This window comes from Palaemon carinicauda, chromosome 19, assembly GCF_036898095.1.
Source record: "Palaemon carinicauda isolate YSFRI2023 chromosome 19, ASM3689809v2, whole genome shotgun sequence".
Taxonomy (NCBI): domain Eukaryota; kingdom Metazoa; phylum Arthropoda; class Malacostraca; order Decapoda; family Palaemonidae; genus Palaemon; species Palaemon carinicauda.
This window is the reverse complement of record NC_090743.1, coordinates 129,641,064-129,663,520: the sequence shown is the minus strand read 5'-3', so window position 1 is coordinate 129,663,520 and position 22,457 is coordinate 129,641,064. Positions and strand designations below refer to the sequence as shown.

Genomic DNA, 22,457 nt, shown 5'->3' with positions numbered 1-22,457 from the left:
AGTTGACATTGGTTGCTCCACTCTGGCCCGCGAGAGAGTGGTTCACAGAGGTACTTCTATGGCTGGTAGACGTTCCAAGAAGTCTGCCGTTACGGATGGATCTCTTGCGACAGCCTCACGTAAAGAGAGTCTATCAAAGCCTCCCCACGCTCCGTCTAACTGCCTTCAGACTATCGAAAGACTCTCTTGAGCTCGAGGGTTTTCGAAGGAGGCAGCTAGAGCGATCGCGAGGGCTAGAAGATCCTCTACCATCAGGACCTATCAGTCGAAATGGGAGGTATTTAGAGACTGGTGCAAGTCCTCCTCTATTTCCTCTTCCAAGTGCCTCTGTAGCGCAGATTGCGAATTTTCTGCCTTATCTGAGAAACGGTCGCTCCCTCTCTGCATCCACCATTAAAGGCTACAGATGCATGTTAGCTTCTGTTTTCAGGCATAAGGGTTTGGATCTTTCTAATAACAAAGATCTCCAAGACCTGCTTAAGTCTTTCGAGACTTCCAAGGAGCGTCATATTTCGACTCCTGCTTGGAACTTGGACGTGGTCCTACAGTTCCTTATGTCAGACAGGTTTGAACCATTAAATTCAGCCTCCCTGAAGGATCTTACCCTCAAGACACTTTTTTTTGGTGAGCTTGGCTTCGGCTAAAAGGGTTAGTGAGATACATGCTTTTAGCAAGAACATCGGTTTCTCCGCTAATAAAGCAGTATGCGCTCTTCAACTTGGTTTTTTTGGCCAAGAATGAACTTCCGTTCGTCCTTGGCCTAAATCATTTGAAATCCCCAGTCTTTCTGAGATTGTGGGGAATGAAGTTGAAAGAGTGCTGTGCCCCGTTAGAGCTCTTAAATTTGGTTTATCCAGAACTAAACCGCGACGAGGTTGTTCAGAGGCTTTATGGTGCTCCTTTAAAAAGCCCTCTTTGCCTATGTCTAAGAATGCGTGGTCTTATTTTATTAGACTTTTGATTCGGGAGGCACACTCTCAATTAAGTGAGAGGGATCATAATTTACTTAAAGTCAAGGCTCATGAAGTTAGAGCGATAGCAACTTCTCTAGCGTTTAAGCAAAATAGACCCATTAAAAGTATTATGGACGCGACCTTTTGGAGAGGCAAGTCGGTTTTCGCTTTATATTACTTGAAAGATGTCCAGACTCTTTATGAGGACTGCTACACACTGGGACCATTCGTAGCAGCGAGTGCAGTAGTGGGTGAAGGCTCTACCACTACATTCCCTTAATCCCAATATCCTTTTAATCTACTCTTGAAATTTTTAATCTTATTTTGGGTTGCACGGGAGACTAAGAAGTCTTTCGCAATCTTTTTGATTTGGCGGGTGGTCAAAATATTGTTTCTTGAGAGCGCCCAGATTAAGGGTATTGATGAGGTCCTGTTATAGGGGTGTTCACCCTGGTTATAGCAGATCCTGGGAGTCTTTCAGCATCCTAAGAGGATCGCTGGGCTTCGTGAGGATAGCGGACTAATGAGGCAGAGTAATAATCAGAGTCTGCTTCCTTACCAGGTACCTATACTTAAGTCTGTTTTTTGAATAATTGTCAAAAACTCTTGAGCATATACGCTTTAATTGTATTAATACTGGTCTCTACCCACCACCATGGGTGTGAATCAGCTATTATATATTCACCGGCTAAGTTTAATATTTAAATGATATTTTGATTTTAAAATAAATTTTTGAATATACTTACCCGGTGAATATATAAATTAAAGGCCCTCCCTTCCTCCCTGATAGAGACCTAGGGGACTGAGAAGAACTGGAGATGTTTACAAGTATAGCCTATGCGGTATCTGGCCGATAGTCGGCGCTAGTGGTCACACCCGCAACCTTCACGGCGATCGCTCGCGAGTTTTTGGAATCTGTCGAGCCGTCGGAGACGTCAGCTATTATATATTCACCGGGTAAGTATATTCAAAAATTTATTTTATAATCAAAATATCATATCACCTTCATGGCCTTTTACTTGTGAAAGTATACTCGCAAGTCCCTTGATACCTTTGCTTGGAGCTGTGGTGGCTACTCAAGTTGTGTAACCAGCCCAGCTCCCACACGGGATAAGGATGCATCTCGTTTACTTAAACGCGTAGATGTAAGTTTGAAATGAATGGTAGTAGGACTAGTCCTTCTTCATTCTTCTCCCCCCCCCCCCCTCTGGATCAAGCGGTCGAAACATTATGTGCTGGTGAGTTATACTATGGAGCTCCATCCTTTAGATCTATAGAAGTATCTCTCATCCCACTCGAACATGTACAAGATATATGTTAACAGCTGACATCCCCATTGGGTAAGGGGACCTCTAGTTTGATCGGGTACACGCTTGCAAATACAGCCTTTAATCCCTATAAAAGTTGGGTAAGAGAATACTGGGGTCTTCAGCTGGAAAGAGGGCGAGCTACTTGCTCCACACCGTCACCACCTGGATAACCACCTGTTATCCAACTTTAACGACTGAATCCAGCTCGTGCTGAATCAATCTCCTTAATAAAAGGACTCGATGGTTTTTATGGCTAGGAAAATACAAATGACTTGAAAAATTTGTGATTGTTCCCATACTAACAAACCTTACGTTATTTATGTGGATATTATTTCAGCTACAGCTGGAGGTAACCATTTGACTTTAAATGCAAGGTGGCAACCCTGTCTAACTGCTTAGCGGGTAGGCATGGGGTGCTTGGGGTTACCCAGCCGCCTCTATATATACTCTCACAGCTGTGAGACGTCACTTTTTCTTTTGGCTCAGTAGAGATAGGACGTGTCCGCTTTCCTCCTGACTGTCATTGGACTTTTTGATTTTTGCTTTCTCTTTCCAGGTGTGCGTGTCCTTCTTCTACGATCGCCTTCATCATACGAACATTGTGTGAGGTCCATCTGTCGCCTTCCCCTGGTCCTTCCACTCGTGGACGAGGTGATTTTTCGCGTTCACCTCTCCAACGACCCCCTGCTGACAAACCCTCTCTATATCCTGGTACCTTATCGTCCCTTAATCTTCAATCCTCTGTTTCTTCCTACAGGAACCCCCAGGTTGCAGGTGATGATCTCCGGGGACCAGTGCGCCTTCCATCAGCAGCGCTAAGGGATGAGCATCACCATCGCTTTGCCCTTCTGGGAAGATCGTAATGATCGTAGGTCATCACGATCAGAGCATTCTTCTCCTAGAAGACTTTCACGCTCTAGAGCTTCGTGTTCACGAGACCGTAGGTCTCAACGCTCTCCTAGGAGTTGTTCCTCTTCACGGGGATAAGTCTTGCGATCGCCCCCTTCACGATCGCAAAACAGGTCGAGACCTAGGTCCAGACGCTCACGTTCTAGATTGTCCAGATCTAGATCACGAGGACGGTACTCGTGCTCGTGAGGACGACGATCACAAGGGCGGCGTTCGCTCTCGCGTGGGTATTGTTCGCGAGGCTGACACTCACGTTTGCGAGATAGGCACTCATGGCATTCCCGCTGTTCTCGAAAGAGAGCTAGACGCTCGTGTTCACGCACTTCACGATCACGAATCGCTCGTTCGCGATCAAGGTGTAGATGTTCCTTGTTTAGAAGTAGGCGCACGCGCAGTCCATCAGTGAGTAGCCCCTCTACCAGACCTTCCAAACGACCTCGGACCGAACCGGTTCGCTGTGGCTCCTAGTGCTCTTGTTACGAGCACTTCTGATTGCGAAATGCGTACATTGATGCTGAAGTTCGTAAGTTTACGCGTGAATCTCGCGGTTTCACAAGCAAATCAGCGAACTTCACGAGCATTTCGCAAGTAGATGTGTCGGGATCGTGAGCAAGTGCGGATCCAATACCTTCCTTTCGCCCTTCTGCGTCTTCCACCTCCAGCGGGAGACCAACACCCTTCCCGGAAGGGTTTAAGGAGCCATCGAATAAGTTCGCAAACATTACTATTAGTCCGGACCTTCCTCTGCGTCCAAAGGAAGGTATTCCTCTGCTTCAGAGGTTATCTCCTCCGTCGGCTGGACATCCTGCTATGGTTTCACCCAGAAGACACTTGCCTAGGGACCTCCAAGGGAGACAGAGCTTCCTCCATGGGCATCAACCTTCATGGCCGATATCCTGAAGGCTCTTGAAGTTGGCACCTCCAGCTCCATAACCCCCGACAGTCCCAGTCAGGGTGATCCCTAGAACACCTCTGGAACCCTTGCCGAGCTCTTCAATTGGGAGTCAGGATCCTAGAAGGAAACCGCAGATCACCTCCACCCCGATCACGGGCTGAAGGCCAAGCCCCTGCTGACTCTTATATGGCTAACTTGCCTCTCACACCAGTGAAGGTAAAGGAAGCCATATTGAAGAAGCAGAGGAAACGGATGAGAGGCATAACTCCACCTCACGCCGACATCATCCACCCTAGGATGAGTAGGGACAGAGGCTTGCCCAAGGAGATCGTAACCCATCCTCCTCTAGAGGAGGAATCTCCCATTCCTTCTTCCATGGCCTTGTCTAAGTCCTCGAAGACCTCGCAGATTCCCCCTCCTTAGACCGTGGAGGATTGCACTGTGCATTGGGAACTGAAGGACTCCAAGACAAAACCGAAGAACACCGCGGCAAGGGAAGCTAGAGAGGCTTAGGCTCAGTCGCAGTCTTCAGCAGCGGGTCCATCCATGGTTTCAGTTGACGACCCTGACCTACCCCAGGGTCTGGACATGAGCCTGGAGGTGGATGACCCCTTAAACTCAAAGGATGAAAATCTTCCAAAGGCGGCCAGTCCGAACTATCACTCCGAACAGGAGAGGAAGGAATCAGAACATACCTTTTAGCAGGTCCTCGCCTGTATGAGGGCCATTAACAGGCTATCTACTCCTGGTTCCACCATCCAGGAAGGGAAGGATATGGTGCTCAATGCTATCTTCGAAAACTAAGAAGCCTTCCGGGTCCGGTGCAGCTTTGCCCTGGTCCAAAGGCCTAACAGCTGTCAAGAGTAAAGCTATCTTCCAGATAGCTGGAACTTCCAGTTCCTTGAGGGCAGGTTCCTCCTCTAGGTCTCTACCACTTCCTTTTGTGTTACAAAGGAAGTACTACGAAATCGAAGGGAAACCACACTCCACCATGACCCTCGACCCTTCGATAGTCTCTAACGAAGGGGGTCCCCACTCAGACCCTCTCTTCTCCGACAGCCTCACTGTCGGCGCTTCAGCTCCTAAACATAGAGAGAGTCATGAAGTATGCCATGCAGGCTGTTTCATGGCTGGATCTATGGTTGGGGATCTCTAGGCTCCATGGTTCGTTCCCACGACTTGTCGAAGGAGTCGGCGAAGAAGACGGACTCCTTCCTATTGTCAGGTACCCAAACTCTCTAAGTTCCTATCACATCACGTTGTCAACCTGTGGGCGAACGCCATATTCAAGAGGAGGAATACCGTCATACGACGGTTCCATAAACAGGTGCCGAAGGTGGAGGTCTCGGCTGAGGAACTCCACTCTCGAGGGTTCTTCTCTCTTGTTCCGGAGGAGATAGAGAGGGCTGCTGAGCGATGGAGGAAATCGTCCAACGATTCTCTTCTCCATAGGGCCATGACATCTCGGTCCTATGGTAGACCTTCCCAGTCTTCTTGCCCTCAGCAAGCTCCTTCCTCTAATCAGTCAACTGCTAGGTCCTCGGGACCTGCTAAGGTGTCTAAGCGGCCCTTTCAGTCCAAGGGACAGAAGGGTGCCAAGTCTTTCAGAGGAAAGAAGGGAGGTAAGGAAGGTGGCGGAGATGGCCACTCCCACTAGGTATGGTATTCCTCACCACCTACCTCCTGTGGGGGGATGTCTACAGCGCCGCTGGCAGAGGTGGCAGCTTCGTGGGGCAGATCCCTGGACGGCCGATGTGATCGCCCTAGGGTATCGCGTCCCGTTCTCACTCAGTCTTTCCCTCCTCTGACTCGGGATCTAGTCCATCTCGGCTTCTAAGCGAAGGGATCCGCAAAGGAGATGCCCTTCAGGGCCGAAGTCCAGACCATGCTGTAGAAGGGTGCTCTCCAAGAGATAGTGGTCGGGTCTCCAGGCTTTTACAGTTGGATTTTTCTGGTGAAAATGATGACCAGAGGCTGGAGACCAATCATCGATTTCTCCCCTCTGACCAGATTTGTCCAACAGACTCAGTTCAGAATGGAGACACCAGACATGGTCATTCAAGTGGTACGTCCAAGGGACTTCATGTGCATGCTGGATCTGGAGGACGCTTACTTCCAGATCCCAATACATCCGTCTTCAAGAGAGTATTTGAGGTTCATTCACGAAGGAAAGATATACCAGTTCAAGGTTCTATGCTTCGGTCTTGCAACAGCTCATCAGTTGTTTACCAGAGTGTTCGCCCTAGTGTCATCTTGGGCTCACAGGAATGGCATCCGTCTTCTCAGATATCTGGATGGCTGGCTGATCCTAGTAGACTCGGAGACGACCCTTCTTCGTCACTGAGACATGCTTCTCGAGTTTTGTCAGGATATGGGGGTCCTGATAAATCACGAGAAGTCATCACTGCAACCTTCACTGAGACTGGTATACCTCGGAGTGATCGTAGACACCGTCCTAGAGAAAGTCTATCCATCAGACGAAAGAGTACACAGGCTGAAGGATGTGGCCGCTCCCTTCCTCAGGGAAGAAGTTCTTCCGGCCTCTCGTTGGTAGAGTCTGTTAGGCTATCTAACCCCTCTCATCCGTATTGTTCCAAACGGCTGCCTCAGGATAAAATCCCTGCAATGGCAGCTGAAGTCTGTGTGGAACCAACACTCCAACCCACCGGACACCTGAGTTCCCATAACTTGGATCAGTCGACGGATTTGAGTTGGTGGATGGTAGACAAAAACCTTCGGCAAAGCCAGAATCTTCTCGTTCCGCCTCCGGATTTGATGCTCTTCACAGATACACTACATCAAAAGAAGGGTGGGGGCTCACCTGCTGTACCATGCGATCTCCGGCCTTTGGTCAGAATCAGAAAGGTACCAGCACATAAATCTTCTAGAGATGAGAGCAGCCTACTTAGCTCTTCATCAGTTCCAACAGTTGCTGTCAGGTCACTCTGTGGTGTTGATGAGCGACAACACCACAGTACAGTAGTGGCTTACATAGACAAGCAGGGTGGTATTTTTTCACAGCCTCTATGCCATCTTGCAGTAAAGATCATCAGATGGTCAGAAGAACATTCGGTAGCTCTATCAGCTCGCTTCATTCCCGGCAAGAGAAATGTGCTCACAGACGATCTGAGCAGAGCAACTTAGATAGTGGGTTCCGAATGGTCTTTGAATGGTTGGATAGCAAACAAAGTCCCGACTTTGTGGGGTTCCCCGACTGTAGACCTGTTCGCAACATCTCTGAACAGCAAGCTCCGGCTTTACTGTTCTCCAGTTCCGGACCCTCAGGCTCTATGGCAAGATGCATTCCAACAACGGTGGGACAATATCGACGTGTACGCCTTTTCCCCGTTTTGTCGGATGAGAAGACTGCTCAACAAGACCAGAGCGTCCAAAGACTATTGATGATCCTTGTAGCTCCGCTATGGCTTCATGCAGAGTGGTTCCCAGACCTCCTGCAACTGCTTGTAGATCGACGGAGAGTACTCCCTCCACGATCAGATCTACTCAAACAGCCACACGCGAACATCTTCTACAAGACCGTGCAGTCGCTTCGACTTCACGTGTGAAGACTATCCAGCGTCTCCTCACTCAGAAGGGCTTTTCACGACAAGTTACGGAACAAATACTCGCGTAGGTCCTTAGCCTTGGTCTACCAGGTAAAGTGGAGAGTCTTCTGTGGTTGTTGTCGTGGAAGAAATATCTCTCCACTCCATACCACTATTTCAGGTATAGCGGAGTTTCTTGTATACCTTCAGGAGGAAATGCTCCTTTCAGTATCGGCGGTGAAAGGCTATCGCTCAGTTTAGAGCCTCGCCTTCAGGCTGAAAGGAGTCGACATTTCCTTTTCGTTGGAGCTTTCTCTACTTATACGGAGTTATGAGATAACTTGCCCCCAGTCAGTGGTCAGGCCTCCTCCTTGGAACGTGGTTTACGTACTGAGGTCCTTTAAAGGACCTCGCTATGAACCATTACGGCATGCAACTGACCGAACTCTCACTTTGAAGACGGCATTCCTGCTCGCTTTAGCCTCGGCAAAGAGAGTCAGTGAACTTCATGGCCTCTCATATGACATCGCCCATTCAAGGGGATGGGGTAAGTGACGCTCAGCTTCGTCCCTGAGTTTATTGCTAAGACTGAAGATCCATGGGTGCTGAACCTTAGATTCGGGCCTTTTCAGATTTTGAGTCTTTGTTCTGTAACCAACGACCCAGATCAGTTGTTATTTTGCCCAATGAGGAGTTTAAGATAATATCTTAAATGCACTGCAGCACACAGCCCAGACTAACATCACTGTTTGTTAGTACAGGGAGAGTAAAGAGGAAGATCACAAAAAACATAGTATCCTCCTGGATTTGCCAGGTGATCGAAAGAGCCCTGGCTCCAGATCCTCCTCAGGCTTGTCGACCCAAAGCTCACAACATCAGGAGAATCAGTACTTCCCTGGCGTTCAAACACAACTTTTCCATGTTGCAGGTCCTCCAAGCTGGTGTATGGAAAAGACAAACCACATTCACAGCCCATTACCTCAAAGACGTGATCCACATTAGGCGTGATATTTGGTGGTTTAAGATACCTCGGGCTCCTTAATGGACCAGTAGCAGTTGGTTGAGGCCATTGGTTACCCGTGTTAAGACTTGGATGAATGAGAAGAATGTCTGGCTTTCCTTCCCTCATTTTCCCCTCTCTTTGGGTACAGCGCCATGGGTCCCTCGGTAAGCTGACTTCTGCCTCTGTGTAGCCTAGCATAAGCCATAATTTTATACTGTCCACATCCCCTTTGCTTCTGCAAGGGAACAATGGAATACGTCTTGTTGTTTTTTCCCATTTAAAACTCAGACATTTCATACAGATAACAACCTCTATTTTACTAAATAGCACAGGCCGCGAATATACTCACTTTGTGTATTTCAGCGAAGTGTCAAAGTTTTCCCTAGACCACAGTCATATATTGTACTAGGAAATACTGGGTCAATGTCTCTGCCAGATCTAGGACTTCCACCCACCTAAGAGTGAGTCATCCACATGAATAACGTATGGTTTGTTAGTATGGGAACTGATGACAAATTTAAAGATAATTTGTATTTTTCCCTAACTAATACAAACCTGGAGTTATTTATATAAATTGGCCCGCCATCACCTGTCCCCCAGAAGTCCTGCCTGCAATCAAAAGTGATGTCTCTCACAGCTGTTAGAGTATATAAAGGTTGCTGGGTACCTCCCAGCCACCCCCAGCCTACCTGCTAAGCGGTTAGGCAGGGTTGCTACCTCGCATTTAAAGTTTAATGGCTACCACCAGCTGCCGCTGAAAGAATATCCACATAAACAACTCCAGGTTTGTATTAGTTAGGGAAGAATACAAATTATCTCCAAATTTGTCATTTTTGTCTGGGATATATACTAACTTAACACAACTTAGTTGCTGTTTTATACTGTAATCTGAAAAATTCTTCAGGAGTCTTGTAAGTGATTCTGAGCTACAAATCTCATAAAATACACTAGTTCACTAATCATATAATGTATTCTAATTCCTCAGATATATTGTACGTAACTTTTTAACTTTTCTGCAGTTTTTTCAGCTCTTATCCCAACTGTTATTGCCTTCATAACGCACACCCCTTTAGATAGCGATAGGATACTGAACGACGGCTGTAACGCTATGACAACGGAAGGGCTATGGGCTTAATAACCTAGATGTTAGTGAAACAGCTTTTGTAAAATTGGATGTTAACCAGGATGTTGCTTCAGACTGGGTGGATATTGACATTAAAATTCCACTTTGCGTAACATCAAAATTGAACCAGTAAGAATATTCAGCCGTGGAATTGATGATTGGATTAGCGAGAGTAATCGCCTGAGACACCAAGAAAACATGCTGTTTCCCCCTTCTTTGGTTGTTATAGGGCTATGGAATTGTTATTAGAGGTCCGTAGCTGGAATTAAAGGGATTCATAACCTAACAGGCTGATGTAATAATGCAAAGGGCCAAAGTAAGTATGCACTAGTCTCACAATTAAATCTATGGCCTGATATCTACCATTTAACTTTACAGCAGCTTTACTTGCATGGTTTTGAAGACATATGCACACCTTTTTCTTTTCAAGATATTGTTAACTTTATATCTCGTTCAACATTGTACAGGCTAGTTGATTGGCAATTCATTGAAGTGCTTGATAGGATGAATAAGCTTTCGTCATAGCAAATCCTGTTTTTTTAGCGATGGTAAATGCATATAAAATTTATAATTTCTGTAAATGGTACTGTACTGTATAGTAAAAATGGTTTGTAGATGTACATACAAGCAACATAACTAATTTCACAAAGTATATAATTAGCCCCTGATGTCATGTATTATTGGAAAAGCAGACCAGAGAACTTAAGAATGATATTGCTTAATAGAGCACAGTGCATATATCTATTTCATCCCTGATTTGCCTAGTCTCTTTATACTAGTGTAATACCTCCAGTTTGGTAAGAGTGCATGTGGTAGGTTATGACGAGTAAAATTATCACCCTGCTATCCCCCACTTTTAGAAATCGGTCTTCCTAACTTTTTTGTGCTTAGCCTAAAAGTTAGTCCCCGAATGGAAGATAGAATCGAAGAATTTTTGACAGTGGGTGGGAAGGGATACAATAAGTGGAAGAAAGTTGAAGGCAAAGAGCAATGTAGTTGGGTAGCTGAAGAAATTCTGTTCAAGAAATATTGTCATGTGAACCATTGGCGGTTTCTTCCATGGCAATAAATAAGTTAGGTCGTGCCCCAATCTGAAAAGTTATTCCTTAAGAGTATAAGTGTAAAGTTGCTTGGAGTGCCATTATTTCTTTTCAAAATACTGGTTCAGTTTAGTTCATAAGTAAGTAAGAAATTAAAACAAAAACTTTTAGCCAGTCTTCACTTGATTATAATTTAATTCATCCAAAGGTTGCCAGTAAACTTTTTACATCTGTGATGCTAGTTTTTCTATTACATTCCCCATGTACTGTTCTTTCAAGAATAGCTTGCAATTCTGTAGTCTGTTAATGAGCTACAGGAGCCTTAGGTTATATAGTACATTTTTATGGCAAGTCTTGTATTGCTTTGCTTTGAATCTCCAATGTAAATTGGAGGGACTATTCTTGCTATACCAATATTAAATTTTGAAGGGGCTAAATTTTTTATTCGCAAGTTGTAACAACATCTTTACCAATCTTTCAGCTTATTTTGTAAGTTATGTGCTGGTGCAATAACAGTTAGGTTAGTTAATAGTGTGTGGTTACCTTTGCCAAGTGAACTCTTAATACCAGGCTCTTAGGAATGCAGGTAGAATGATTTTATCAATGGGAATTTTTCAATTGACTAGTTGCAAGTATAAACGGGTTTATGAAGATGATGATGGCTGTTGGCAAATGCTTATCAATTTTTTTCAATGTTACTGTCAAGAATTTCATGGAAATGAAAGTAGATACTGGCTGGCTAAGCACATTCGAAATTCAATATTTTTTTTTTTATATAAAAAAATTGCATGCTTTTCCTTACAGATGACGGTGTAAAGACAACGAAAATGTGCTTTGGACCTTTCAAACGTGTGTGTCACTGGGGTCCCCTTGTTGCTCTAGGTAAGTATTTGGGTTTTAATGTGATTTTGTATGGAATACCGTTAGCTGACTTTTCTCCATTTTGAAGGTACAGTATCAAAAGGCTTTTGTATATTACAAACCTTTGGCCCAATAGATACATGGATTTCTAGTTCCAGAATTGCCTTTTTAGTGTTAGAAGCAACACTTTTATTCAAGCTTTTGACTAAATTTGATTTTATTGACATTTCCAGGGATAATCAAGTCCATAATATTTGCAACTGTGAGTTGCCTATCACAATGGTGGCCACCTCATGCATCGGTGGGGGGGACCATCTACTTTTACAGCTTCATGAGTTCGGCCGTCCTCACCCTGTACTTCTTTCTCCAAGCCATGTACACGGGCCCTGGAGTTCTGCCCCCAAATTGGGAACCAGTATGTCGACTGTATTCTTGTATTAAAATACTGTATGTTATACCTTGACATATAACAAAATCTTAGATTAAAGGAGATGATTTTTAGTTAGTAATAGTCATATGGTACATTAGTTGATGTGTTTTTCATCCGAAATTTGTTATATCTATACTGTATCATTGGAAAAATGTCCTTGTAAGTTTTTTAAGCTTATGAAATTTAGAATGATAGTATGTACTGTGCTGTAGTAAGTGCATTATTTTGATTGTAAATGTGTTTGTTCCTATGGGTAGACAAACCTTTTGTCCTTTGAAATAGGGAATATCTTTGGCAAAGCTGGAAAGGGTGTTGGATTTCTTAACTAGTAGGTAACGGCAGGTGGTGAGCACAGGTGAGTAGCCCCGTCCACTTTTCTGTCACACACTTCACTTATTTTTGGCCACAATGCATACTTACGTACTGTTGCGACCTATACCACCAGCTCTCGGTCTTATGCAAGACGGAGTTCTCTTACCCTTGATCAAGATAAATGGATGCCGCCCTCTTTCCCATCCTTCTTCTGACAAGTTCAGGACCGCTCTGAACACACTAACGACCATCCAGATGCTATTTCGAGTGCACTATCACCGGCAAGACTCCTTACCACCAATAGTCCTTCACACATTGTGCCTTTGTACCTAGTGTTCTCAAGCCTTTGAGGGCATGGGAGCTAGGAGCACATTGGTCTCTGAGGATTCGGAGCTTCAAGCTGTCATCATAATGGTTAGTGGGTTTTGACCTGGTATAGCATGCAGACTTGCTGTATGGGTACATGATCCCACTAACCCACATTTAAATAAATGGCCCTAGGAATTGCAATACTATAGGAATACTTGACATCCTCCCTTGTTTTGGTTCCGGGAAGGGGATCGACACAAGCAAACAAACTTCAGGTTAGATTTTTGTAAATGAACATTACAAGGGCAATAATTCTATATGATCGAGGAATTTTTTAAAGTAAAAATAATGAAAAAAACTTTCTTATATGGGAAAAAATATCAAGGTTGGAAATACAGTATTGTATACAGTACATCTATAACTACCAGGCAACCTTTTGCATTGAGAAAAAATAAAAAATTAGGATACTCTGTAAACAACCAGAGTGGGTTGGAATCCAGATGGAATGCAGATGAAAGTACATAAACATAGGTTTAAGAGTATCGACCACAGCTTCTGTCTGTGTCACTTGAATGCACTCTCGTTGGATTGTCAGATGTGCCCCTTTTTTTTACTTTCAGATAACTTGTTAAGCTTAAAATACCTGGGGTAACACTTCAACACCCCAAGTGGAAGTACAATGTTGTAAAGCTAGTTATTTAGTCAAATCCTACTGTACAATTGCACACAAGATTGACCTTTGGATGGCAGTTCTTTGGCACATCATAACACACAACACAAAACACGTAATTTTTTTCACATAATTGGTTTAGCTAAATCGGTTTTGGTGGCCTGGTGGTAGCATCCTTGCCTGGTGATTGCCAGACTGGGGTTTTGAGTCCCCCTCAAACTCGTTAAGTTCCTTTGGTTGTTGCAGCCTCACCATCTTTTGGGGGAGCCTACAGGTCTGTCTGCTGAGTTATCAGCAGCCATTGTCTGGCCCTCCTAGCTCATACCTTGGGTGTAGAGGGGCCTTTGGCACTGATAATATGTAATATGGTCAGTCTCTAAGGTATTGTCCTGCTTGATAGTGCAATGTCACTGTCCCTTGTCTCTACCATGCATGAGCAGCCTTTAAACCTTTAAAGCACCCAAAACATTCACTCTATAGTACCTCAATAAAGCTCTACCATACATTTTCACGTCAAGGGCTATATCTCTGTAGAAGGTCTCCTACCAGTACTGGTTTCGTGTTATTTACAGGCATTGCTATCCATTCTCTGTTGCAGTCCACTGATAGATACCCTCAAGTTCCCTACTGAGTATAGGGCTTTGCACATACCTGAAATGAAAGAGCGTGGTCAAGAGACAAGAAGATGGCTGTTGAGGTGCACAAATATTAGAAAATTATACAATAAAAATATGGAAATGAAAGCTAAAGAATTTAACAATTTATTTTTTCAATACAAACTCTTCCCTTCCTCTATAGAGTGTCCCCCTGATTCAGTTCTCTCTCTGGTAAGAAAATACACTAAAAGGATTTTCCTGATCTAGTAAGCCTTTGCACACAACACTGGCTACTGCACTACAAAAGAAGAAACCACCTGTGAAAACTGATCGCTCAAAGTCTTGTACGAGACTTTTTGTGACCTCACCTCATGTATGCGTGAAAGGGGCAGTAGTGTACCACCCTCCCATGCAACATGGGGAAGTGGATCAGTACGAGGCACAGGTGCTCATGATGCTACTACTTTATTAGTAATCGATCTCGTGTAAGACCGAATAAGAGTACACACACTGTCAGTCAATGTAAAATCCGTCATGTTTGCATTCCACCATTTTCAGAGCTTCAGAGAGATTTCTTCACCCAGGACAAATGCACAGTGACTTCGTCTCGTGTGAGAGGGGTCTGATCGGTCTTAATCTCATAAGACATTGACCTTTTCCCTTACATAGTTTTATGGGAGGAGCACCGCTGTCCCAAAACCCTCCCCTCCTTGGGGAAGGTGTTTTGGTATGAGATACAACCACAAGCACTGTTGATCAAGATATTGGTAGCAGCCCCTGTCCTTTTATTGCACCAGGACAAATTCGGAACACTCAAGTGATGCCAAACTTTGAAGAACGTCATAACAACCACCAGTACATAACAAGAGCGTTTTCACTTTGGAAGATGATCCTTGTATGGTCTTTCCCCATATGCGAGACAAGGGGTTTTGTATCAGAAATATGTCCTTCCCAGAGAATAAGGTTTTGGTATGTGAGATAGTGGTTTACATACCTGTTATCACATGTACGAAACCGAACGTACGCATTCCTTTACAGGATGATAAACACTGACCTTCACTTTTCGGAGAGTTCCAGGGACGACAACCTTGCAGAAGGAGTGTAGTAGAGCTTACAATTAATCAGCAATTTGAAATGTAATAAACGTTACATGACTGATCGCACAATGTGATCACATCACACATGATCTCTATGATCCTGACCTTCCATTTAGCTAACTGTCTCCTTGCTTTCCATCACCGATTGAGTGGTCTCGGTGTGAACAGTAACTATGGAATAGGTTTTCTACACGCTTGTCAGACACCATGTGATTGGATAAATCGTGATTAGCTCTTTAGTGAATTTCGGTTTATGTATAGACATCTGACATTTACTTCATTCCAGTTTTCCCTGTTTACAATATTGGTGAGAGAAGAATCTATGATAATTTTCATCGCTTGTACGAGTTACGAGATCTTCCCTCCACAAGCACCAAGATTTTCCTTGCGGTCTTCCATTCATGTTTTGTCTTTACAGGAATCTTTTGATTGTTTACTCTCTCCCCTCAAGTCAGGATTCCTCGTGCGTGGTCTGTATGATCGTCGTTTCCCGCTGAATTAGCCTTGATCGTGAATCAAACGATTTTGAACCATGCGATGGAGAACCACATGGTCTGAACTTACATTCATTCTTCGGATGACCGTTACTCCTGAATCCACAGGGAACTAAAGGGAGGAAGGATTCTACAAAGATTATCCGACAATTACGGACCTTATAGCATATCTGCAAGACGTGCTATATGTATATCAAGGTCTTTGCAGTCGTTCGTAAGTTAACTAGATTTTCATTTGACAGAGGTTAGTTCTCCACAAGATGCTCTTGAGCAATCACTCTAGTAGTTCCTGAAGCATTATTTATTACCAATTGGTATTCTCCTTACCGTATGGTGTCGTTGAAGCAGGAATATGGGATGATCTATACCTCTGGAGTATCTGCAGCCCCATATGTATCCAAGAAAGGATGGGTCTCCCACCTAAGTATCCTGTCTGTCTCTGGGTTATGATCCATGGAATATAGTAAACACACCTGGTTTTCAACCTGCTGGTAGTGCCTGCAGCATTTCTACTTTACAGGTTTTCAACCTGCTGGTAGTGCCTGCAGCATTTCTACTTTACATACTCTCCAAAGTTAAGTTGATGAATGGCAGTGCTTTCATTCATGATTAATTCAACAAGGAGCTCATTTAACAGACCCTTATTCATCAGGAGTATTCTTTGGAAAGTATTAACACGGTAGAGATGTTTGCTGGAAAGTTCAATCCAGGCAGGTGATGTTTGAGCAAACATAATTGGTCGACAGGGACTCGGTGCATTGTATAGGTCAATTGTGATCCATACATCACTGCTTTATGGAAGGCTTCTTACTTTTGGTCTTACCTTCACTCGACTGGCTCACCATCTAGCCGCACAAAAAACTAACAGTATTCCCCAGTCCCAGACCAGCAGCAGCATTCGAGGAGACCTTCCAACATCCCAGTAAATTGTAGACGCTTACTCCTTTCCACCGATTTTGCCTGTTCACCAATACTCAGCAGTCTGTTTACGTGTAAACAACATCGAGGCTTATCTCCTCATCCGGTGATTCGTAGCTCGTTGACGCTTAAACGCTCATCGCTTAACAAGCTTTCGGCTGTTGCTCAGAGTGTGTCAGTCTAACGCGTCTCTCCTTCGAAACGCAATCGCCCTTCAGGGCGTGAATCCTTCAGCCTTCACAATGCTCACCTGCTCGAGTCTCTCCATCATCCAGCAGAGCGTTAATCGCTAACGCTTCCATCACCTCGTGAATCGCCTGACCATTGTCGACGATTTACATTTTGTGTACTACCTAAGCGTTCGGTTGCACATGAATCGCTAACGCTTTAACTTTCAATCAGCTCATAAATCACCTGACCATCGCCAACGATCGACAACTTGTGTTCCTCCTAAGCGTTTGGTTACACGTTAATCGTTGACGCTTCAATCAGTTCGTGGGTCACCTGACCATCGTCAACGATCGACAACTCGTGTTCCTCCTAAGCGTTTGGTTACACGTTAATCGTTGACGCTTCAATCAGTTCGTGGGTCACCTGACCATCGTCAACGATCGACAACTCGTGTTCCTCCTAAGCGTTTGGCTACACGTTAATCGTTGACGCTTCAATCAGTTCGTGGGTCACCTGACCATCGTCAACGATCGACAACTCGTGTACCTCCTAAGCGTTCGATTACACGTGAACCACATACACGTTTGAATTCTCGTCAACATTGTGCTACGTGAGAATCGCCGAGAACGCGAGAATCGCCTGCTCGTCAGCTATCGCAGGCTCCTTAGCGTTCGCCTGCCTGTCATCGATCGTCTTGCCAACAGCATTCACCTCAGCAACAACACGCGTAGCTTAAACCTTCACCTTGAGAATCGCTCATCAGTCACTTAACGAACTAGCGTTCGGCCATAACTCTGAGCGTTCCCAAACCATCACGTCGCTCTCCTTCGGAACATGTTCGCCCACCTGTTCGTGATTCACTTCAACATGAATCATCTCTCATCGGTCAGCCTTCACGCTCAGCTACGCGGTAGTCGCCTACTCGAGGATCATCGACACACCAACCTGCCTCTTTTACAGCGGTAACGATCGATCCCGCATCATGCCGGTATCGCTCGTATATGCAGGTAGACTATCTATCTTATCGATCATCCCATCGAGTCATCGGTCTTGACGTTGGCAGTCACCGTGTCTTGAGCAGATTTCCCAACGCGCTCCAATGCGTCAGCGACCATCACATCCTCATGCAAAGAGGATCTCTAACTGCAGCCACCAAAGGCAGTAGTTGTGGCTGCTAGGAAGGTAGGGTGGTTAACTGTCGTTCATCGTCATACCAGAAAGGCTTTGGAGACCTTCCTTCTCGCTAACACCATTCTGAAACGTCCAGCGGTTTGGGAATCGCCGCCTTAAGAGTTGTTGGTTCACTGTCCTGCCTCTCGCTCAGCGGTAGCGATCGAGCCCGCGTTTTTCGCGGTATCTCTTGTTGACTTATTAGCGTCAGCGTCAGATTTTGACCGTTTGTAGGTTGCCGATGTTGTCGTTTTGGAGAGCTCGTCTGCTGCCCTGCCAGCTGCTCCTGTGACTGCTTCTACTTCTAAATCTTCTGCCGCCGAAGTCTGTGCTCCTTCCCTGACGAACATCCTTTGTGGGGAGAGCAAAGTCTGTAGCACATCTCTCCGACAAGTGTTTCCCTTCCAGTAAGTGAGTCTCGCATAGAGACTCCTGTTCGGAGGCTTGCTGTTGATCAGCCTGCTGATCCCACACTCATACATCGTTGGTCGGCGGCAAGAGTCCTTTCACCTCTTTACCTCCTTAGTCTTCTTCTTTGGAAGAAACTGTCCATCCTGTCTTCTGGTTACCGACCTTCGCCTCCGTCGATCGCTAGGCTCCAAACCTCCTCCCTGGAGGGGTTCTTCCTCTTCGAGCCAAGGGGCGTCGAGCAGGCTGCGAAGAGGTGGAGGAAGTCCAACACGGATTCCCTCCTTCTTAAAGCCCTTACAGCTCGGACCTACAGACCTCCAGCCCCTCCAATACCAGCCATATGAAACCATCAACTATTAAAACGGCAGAGGTTTCGTAAACCGAGGTGTCTTAGAAGTCCTTTCCTATCAAGGCAACAAGTCCCAATTGTGGAGGAAAACGTCAGAGAGGTGGCGGTAGATACCATAAATGTGAGGAGAGGTCATCTCCCTGCTTGTGCACCATTAGGGGGATGCCTACAAAGCTGCTGGACCAGGTGGAGGCAGCTCGAGGCCGAACCTTGGACGATATCCGTGATTCGTTCAGGGTATCGTGTCCCATTCTTATTATCTCTCCCTCCAGTGACCAAGAATCCAGTGTTTATGAGCTCCTTTGCGATGGAATCAGCAAAGGGGCAGGCCCTCGGGCCGAAGTCCAGATCTGGTTGGAGAAAGGCCCTATCTAGGAGGTCCTCGATGGTTCCCCTGGCTTCTTCAGTCGACCCTTTCTCTTGGAAAAGGCGTCTAGAGGCTGGAGACCAGTCACTGATCTCACAGCTCTGTACAAGTTTGTCATACTGACTTCAGTCAGTATGGAGACGGCAGACTTGGTCAGTCTAGTGATAAGACCACAAGACTTCATGTGTACACTGGATCTAAAGGACACTTACTTCCAGATCCCAATCCATCCGTCGTCAAAAAAGTATCTGTGTTTCAACATCGACAACAATTCATACCAGTTCATGGTGCTGTGTTTCGGCCTTTCCACAACACCTGAGATCTTCACAAGAGTGTTTTTCCTGTGTCATCTTGGGTTCACAGGTTCGACATCCGTCTCCTTCATTACCTGGACGACTGGCTAATCCTAGCAGACTTGGTGGCAACCCTTCTTCAGCACTGGGACAAACTTCTGAGACTTTGCCAAGGTCTGGGGATCATGGTAATCTTGAGAAGTCTTCCCTGCTTTCCACTCAAAGACTGGTATACCTGGGCTTGGTTTTAGACACCAAACATCATAAAGCCTTCCCTTCAGACAGGATAGCAAGGCTGAGTAAAGTCGCAAGGCCTTTCCTCAAACGAGATCTCCCATCCCAGAAGGGGCTGTCTCCTTGGACATCTATCATCCTTGGCCCGTCTAGTTCCCAACAGTCGCCTGAGAATTCTATCTCTCCAATGGCGTCTGAAGTCCAATTTGAAGCAGGCTTTTGATTCCCCGGACACTCTGATTCCCATGGGATCAGAGGAAAAGACGTATCTCGAGTGATGGCTGGCAGACAAGAATCTGCTTAAGGGTGTCGATCTTCTCGTCCCTCCTCCTGATTTGATGATGTTCTCGGACACATCAAAAGAAGCGTGGGGGTCCTGCATGCGGCACCACATGGCCTCAGACATTTGGGCAGAGTCAGAATAGTACCTTCACATTAATCTACTGGAGATGAAGGCTGTTTTTCTGGCCCTTCAAGAGTTCCACCAGTTCCTGGCAGTTCACTCAGTGGTGGTGATGAGCAACAACACCACGGTAGTAGCTTACATCAAAGAGCAAAGAGGTACTTTTTCGCAGCCCCTATCCCACTCAGTCTCACTATCAGCTCACTTCATTCCTGGTAAGAGGAATGTCCCCGCTGACACTCTTGAGCGGAGCATTGTAGATAGTGGGTCCCGAATGGTCTTTAGATCATCTAGTAGCCAACAAAGTCCGGACTTTGTGGGATTCCCCGACTGGACCTGTTCGCAATGGCCTTGGACTTCAGGCTTCCGTTGGACTGCTCCCCAGTTGATCCCAAGGCTCTCTGGCAAGATGCATTCCAACAACGGTGGGAAAAACAAACAAGACCAGAACATCAGTCAATCTTTCAAGGGCCCTCATAGCTCTGCTATGGCATCATGCGGAATGGTTCCCGGACCTTCTGCTGCTCCTGATGGAGCCCCTAAGAGAACTCCCTCCACGACCCAATTTACTCAGACTACTACATGTCAACTTTTCCACAAGGCAGTAGCTTCGCTACGCCTTCACGCATGGAGACTATCTAGCATCTCCTCTTTCAGGAAGGTTATTTCGCAACAAGTCTCGAAAGGGGACGCCTGGATAGCTGCGAAAGTTATCAACTTCATTCTACCTGGCGAAGTGGAACGTATTCTGTGGTTGGTGCCGCGGAAGGGGTCTCAATCCATTCAATACCATTCTTCCAGCGTTAGCGGAATTACTCGTGTATTGAGGGAGAGGGAGGAAATGCTTCTTTCGGTTTCAACGGTTAAAGGCTATCGCTTAACCTTGAGTCTCACCTTTAAACTGAAAAGAATAGGCATTTCCTTAGCTTTACAACTTCCGTCCTCATACGTAGTTGTGAACTTACCTGTCCTCAGTCAGAAGTGAGACCTACCCCCATGGCACGTGGTTCAAGTTCTTTGGTCCCTAGAAGGATTCCTGTACGAACCATTACGACAGGCAACAGTTTGTTTTCTAACCTGGAAGACTGTGTTCCTACTCTCCTTGGCCTCAGCCAAACGAGTTAGCAAACTTCATAGTCTTTCGTTTCACGTCGCCCATTCAAGAGGATGGGTAGAGGTAAGCTTCAGCTTCGTCCCTGAGCTTGTTGCCTAGACCCAGATTTCGGATCCTAGGTTTGACTCCTTCCAGATAACGAGTCTCCGCTCTATAACTGTTACTATGCTCAGTAAGATGTTTTAGGCGCTACCTCAAGAGATAAGCAGTAGCTCGGCCCAGATCACCCTCACTGATTGTCAGCACGGGCAGAAACCAGAGGAGGATCACGGGAAACACAGTCTATACATGGATTCGCAGGGTCACTGACCTTGCTCTGAATCCCTATCCTCTCCAGCACGTCGTCCCAGAGCCCATGATGTCAGGGGCCTGCAAGAAGAACTACTCTGTGCCACGGGTATTGAAAGTGGGCATGTGAAAAACGCCAAACTACGTTCACCGCCCACTACCTGCAAGGCATGACACACAGTAACCTCAATACGTTTTCTATCGGTCCTGTGGTCGATGCACAACAGCTGGTTTAGTACCTCAAGCTCCTTAATGGACAAGTAGCAGAAGGTAGAGGGGTATTGGTTACCCGGGTTTTAGTCTGAGTGAATGAAATGGAAAATCTGGCTCGTTCGCTTTCTTCATCCTCCCCTCTCTTGGGAAAGTCAGCATCCTGAGTCCTCTACACAAACTGACCTCAAACCTCTGCAAGTAAACCATTGCTCCCTTGTGTATCCTAGTATTGTCGCAATACTGTTGCGCCCCCATACCCTGGCGAGGTGGTATTAGGAATGTCTCGGTCTCCTCGGTTATTCCTTGCAGGTCTCAGAATAACCTTTACCTTGACAGTCACATTGCTATTTTCTCACCACACACAGCTTGCGTAGGCCGCAAACCATGCTTAGCAGGTTTAGTGAGGTGTTAGGGTCTCCTTATTGCCGCTCTAATCTCAGTACAATAGGGAGTACCCCGGGTAAGGCCAAAAAGCTAGATTGGCAGGGACATCCACCCTCCTAATGGGTGAGTCACCCCTATTAGATAGCGTTGATTTGTATTCCAGTTACGGAACAAATGACAAATTTTGGAGTAATTTGTATTTTTCTTAACGATACAAACCTTAGCTATCAAACCCTGTCCCGCCCATGAAGTCCTACCTCCAAGCAAAGTGAGCTCAATCACAGGTGTGTGAATGGGAGGGGTAGCAACCCCCCCCCCCCTAACTAGCGGGATGGGTAGTTAACCCTCGCTAAATTTTAATGGCTCATCCTTTCAGCTTCGCGGAAAGTAATACCTCTATTAAATAGCTAAGGTTTGTATCGTTAGGAAAAATACAAATTACCTCCGAATTTGTCATTTTCATTTCCCCAAAACTCCATGATCTCACCAAGAACAACTGTCATTTTGTAAATAATATATAGAATTATAATGAAATTATCTGTCTGGGTTTAGAGGGTTTGTTAGTTTTACTTCACAAACACAGCACTGTACATAT

The 22,457-nt window shown here is 45.6% G+C and overlaps 1 protein-coding gene across 1 annotated transcript in view; it reads left to right on the top strand.

Annotated features, from left to right (window-relative positions):
• The window catches only part of LOC137658869 (palmitoyltransferase ZDHHC6), a 77,252-nt gene that overhangs the window by 17,185 nt on the left and 37,610 nt on the right, over positions 1 to 22,457 (top strand). The window contains exons 2-3 of the mRNA XM_068393990.1: positions 11,583 to 11,660; positions 11,873 to 12,054. Of these exons, the coding sequence (XP_068250091.1) occupies positions 11,606 to 11,660; positions 11,873 to 12,054 (237 nt within the window). The 5' untranslated portion in view covers positions 11,583 to 11,605. The remainder of the gene's footprint in view (positions 1 to 11,582; positions 11,661 to 11,872; positions 12,055 to 22,457) is intronic.